General features: G+C 27.2%; 1 protein-coding gene across 1 annotated transcript in view; it reads left to right on the forward strand.

Moving 5' to 3' along the window:
• LOC111614983 (CUB domain-containing protein 2-like) overlaps positions 1–1,942 on the forward strand; it is a gene marked incomplete at its 5' end in the record, with an annotated part of 41,586 nt that extends 39,644 nt beyond the window's left edge. The window contains 2 exons of the mRNA XM_023356355.1: positions 1,729–1,818; positions 1,929–1,942. Of these exons, the coding sequence (XP_023212123.1) occupies positions 1,729–1,818; positions 1,929–1,942 (104 nt within the window). The remainder of the gene's footprint in view (positions 1–1,728; positions 1,819–1,928) is intronic.
• Positions 1,943–4,380: the final 2,438 nt, after the last annotated feature.

The following is a 4,380-nucleotide window of genomic DNA, read 5'->3' on the forward strand; positions in this document are numbered from 1 at the left end:
TCCTAATTTAATATTTTAATTTTTAAGAGTAATTAAAAAAAGAAAATTAAATTAAGCATAATTTACAGGATGTGGTGGTTTTATTAGACATGAAATAAGTAGTGATCAAGGAACAATATTTTCACCAACATCAGAAACAAATAGTCGTTATCCGAATAATATAGAATGTATATGGATTTTGGAAACAAAGCCAGATTTTCATTTCTTGTTATCATTTCCTGGCAGATTTGATATTGAACAAAATTGCAACGATTATGTTCTAGTAAGATTTTATAATTAATTGATTTCAGTAAAAATATAAATTTTTTATTGGAAGCTAATACAAATTTAATATAAATATGTTTATTAATATTGTATAAAGTTAATTTTAATTCATCACTAAGCACTTTTGGCTGCTGAGAAACATTTATTTGCTTTTACAGTAAGATTTTCAGCCTAATGTATGTACATACATTAGTGCTACAGTTTACCAAAAAAAACAAACATTCACTTCTGGATAATAATAATAGTTATATATATCTTACATACTTTATAGGTGGAGGATTATTATAATCAAAAATGGAATTTATTAGGAAGGTTTTGTGGTCTCCACAATCCAGCAGATATAATTAGCAGATCAAATCTTGTAAGAGTAAAATTCCACAGCAATGAAAATAACAATGCAGATGGTTTTCAACTTAATCATAGGATTAGTAAGTATGGCAATTTGATATTTTTTATGATAGTAAATTCATATTTAACATAATCATCACTATTAAAATAATAAATTCTAAAAAATTTTTTTTAAAAAAAATTCTTTAAGAAAATAACAAGTGACATTCACTTTTTAAAACCGATTTCGATAGAATTAAAAACAGAGATGGACTAGAAATCTATTTAGTATTTCTCACTTTATTTTTCTTTTTTCTTTTTTTTTTTATCCATATATATTTCGCTTATCAGCCTCATCAGTGGACGTTACAATCTTACATTGCCAATACTTTTATACTCTATCAAGCTATCCCAGCATGCATCAACACATGCACCAGTATTTAAATTAATACAATTTACATATCCTTTCATACAATAATGTTCTATAACATGTTTTTTTACAAGTTTTTTACTTTGTACAATATTTTAATATTATTTCAGTCAATAATACAGTTTGTTATACTGCAGTGTTGTTGCCACGGGAATTCGGTTCTGTTTAGTCGGATTGCCGCCTCATGCTCTTTCAATCTCACTTCAAGTTTTCTTCCTGTTTCTCCAATATAATATTTCTGTTCTGTACATGTACACATCAGCCTATATACAATTCATGCTACTTCTGAAAAATTCTTCAATTTTTTCTCATTTACTTTATTAATTAAACAGATACTCTTATTTAACCTATTTCTTTGTTCACCTACTAAGTTGACAAAAAATAATTCTTTTAATATAATTTTTATATTTTTCATAAAATTTTGAAATATACGGAATTTTAATGTATAAATTTTCTATTTTTTTATTTTTGACATTATATCTATTATTAATATAAGTATTATACCATTTTTGTATAAGCTGCTGTCATTTAATAAATATTTTTTAAAAAGATTCTTAGTTTCTATTTCAATATATTTTTTTAATGTTGTTCTGTTAAATATTTTCCTTAATTCCATCAAAAATACATTTTGTTTTATTCCCATAGGACAATATGATTTATAATTAATCACCTTACTATTATTACATACTTTTTCGTACTTATGNCAGATATAATTAGCAGATCAAATCTTGTAAGAGTAAAATTCCACAGCAATGAAAATAACAATGCAGATGGTTTTCAACTTAATCATAGGATTAGTAAGTATGGCAATTTGATATTTTTTATGATAGTAAATTCATATTTAACATAATCATCACTATTAAAATAATAAATTCTAAAAAATTTTTTTTAAAAAAAATTCTTTAAGAAAATAACAAGTGACATTCACTTTTTAAAACCGATTTCGATAGAATTAAAAACAGAGATGGACTAGAAATCTATTTAGTATTTCTCACTTTATTTTTCTTTTTTCTTTTTTTTTTTATCCATATATATTTCGCTTATCAGCCTCATCAGTGGACGTTACAATCTTACATTGCCAATACTTTTATACTCTATCAAGCTATCCCAGCATGCATCAACACATGCACCAGTATTTAAATTAATACAATTTACATATCCTTTCATACAATAATGTTCTATAACATGTTTTTTTACAAGTTTTTTACTTTGTACAATATTTTAATATTATTTCAGTCAATAATACAGTTTGTTATACTGCAGTGTTGTTGCCACGGGAATTCGGTTCTGTTTAGTCGGATTGCCGCCTCATGCTCTTTCAATCTCACTTCAAGTTTTCTTCCTGTTTCTCCAATATAATATTTCTGTTCTGTACATGTACACATCAGCCTATATACAATTCATGCTACTTCTGAAAAATTCTTCAATTTTTTCTCATTTACTTTATTAATTAAACAGATACTCTTATTTAACCTATTTCTTTGTTCACCTACTAAGTTGACAAAAAATAATTCTTTTAATATAATTTTTATATTTTTCATAAAATTTTGAAATATACGGAATTTTAATGTATAAATTTTCTATTTTTTTATTTTTGACATTATATCTATTATTAATATAAGTATTATACCATTTTTGTATAAGCTGCTGTCATTTAATAAATATTTTTTAAAAAGATTCTTAGTTTCTATTTCAATATATTTTTTTAATGTTGTTCTGTTAAATATTTTCCTTAATTCCATCAAAAATACATTTTGTTTTATTCCCATAGGACAATATGATTTATAATTAATCACCTTACTATTATTACATACTTTTTCGTACTTATGAAACAGCAATGTTTCATTTTGTCTTGTAATTGTGACACCTAAATAATTAATTTCATAATTTCTTTCTTCTTCATAGGTAAATTTAATGTTCTTATTTAAACTATTTGCATAAATCTTGATATTTTCAGCTGTGGTGTCGTTTGAGTCGTACAAAATTAATATGTCATCCACATATCTAGTATAAAAAACAATACCTCGAAAGTGGAATATTTTTTTATCTAATGATGCCATACAAATGTCTGCAAGTTTTGGGCCGACCACTGATCCCATTGCTATTCCATCTCTTTGATGATAATGTTCTGTAGAGATTTTAAAATAATTATTTTTAAAAGTAAACTGTATAAATTCTAAAATGTGACAAGGTAAATTATATTTACTTAAACTTTCTATAATAAAATTCCAATTTATTGAAGGATACATAGATTTTACATCCAAACTTAGGAATCTATAAGATTTCTTACTTTGACCATGCATTAATCTTGAGATCAATTGATCTGCATTTTTTATAGTATATTTAGAGTCAGATATACTCAGTTCTTCTCCAATTGGATAGACACTTCGTCGTCTTTCTGTTCTTCATAACAGCAATCTTGAACTCTGCACTCACCATCTGCTCACTCTCAAGTTTGAGTCAAGAATGACCATTATCTCCCCACCCCACATGCCTCAGGGTGCTCGCTCTTTGTTCTTCTCACCTCATTCTCAGAACAGTGTTGTCCCGCCACCGATAAGTTAGTGAAGAATGGAAACATCGAGAAATAGGGAAACAAAGAACAGAAGATCGAATAATTAATATTAGGCTTACAACTAGCGCATATATACAAAATTATGGCATACTGCCACACTGTAAGGTGCTTTGAACATGTGATTGATGCAAATGGATTGAACATTGAACAAATTTCCTAAATAAAAGCATTTTGTGTGTTTCCATTTTGTGTTTCTTGTTCTTCGTGTGCCATTTTTTAATCTATTGGTAGAAATTTGAACTAATTATTTTTTTTGCATTTTTTTCCCGTGGTCCATATAATGTATATACAGTAATACCCCGACTTACGCAAACCTGGAGTTATGTGATTTTCAAATCTTGTAGATTTTTCTTTTGTTTGAGCGCCACGCAACGCTAGATTACTCACTCTCTCCACACTATTGTTCAGCTTACATGTTTGGATGTGTTGTGCGGAATCCACACATAGCTACAATTTATTTTGTGTTATTTATTTCTGTGTTTGTTATATCTACGGAGACTTGAGAGACTCTACTATGTCATCCAAACGAAGTAGAACTAATTCTTCTGCATCAAACAAGAAAAGAAAAACTTTATCTTTGGAATGTAAAGTTAACATTGGGTATGTTCGTAAAGTCGAACGAGTTAAGCGAGAATAAAGTTATCGTTATTCCTATTTCATTAGACTTTTCGAACAATTCGTTACTAACACGTTTAACTTGTTTGACTTTACGAACGTACCCATTATTAAAGACTTCGATACAAAAATGAAAATTTGTGAATTGGCAAAGAAGTTTGATCTACCG

The sequence above is a fragment of the Centruroides sculpturatus genome, unplaced genomic scaffold, assembly GCF_000671375.1.
Source record: "Centruroides sculpturatus isolate CEXI.00-Female unplaced genomic scaffold, Cexi_2.0 scaffold2295, whole genome shotgun sequence".
NCBI classification, from domain to species: domain Eukaryota; kingdom Metazoa; phylum Arthropoda; class Arachnida; order Scorpiones; family Buthidae; genus Centruroides; species Centruroides sculpturatus.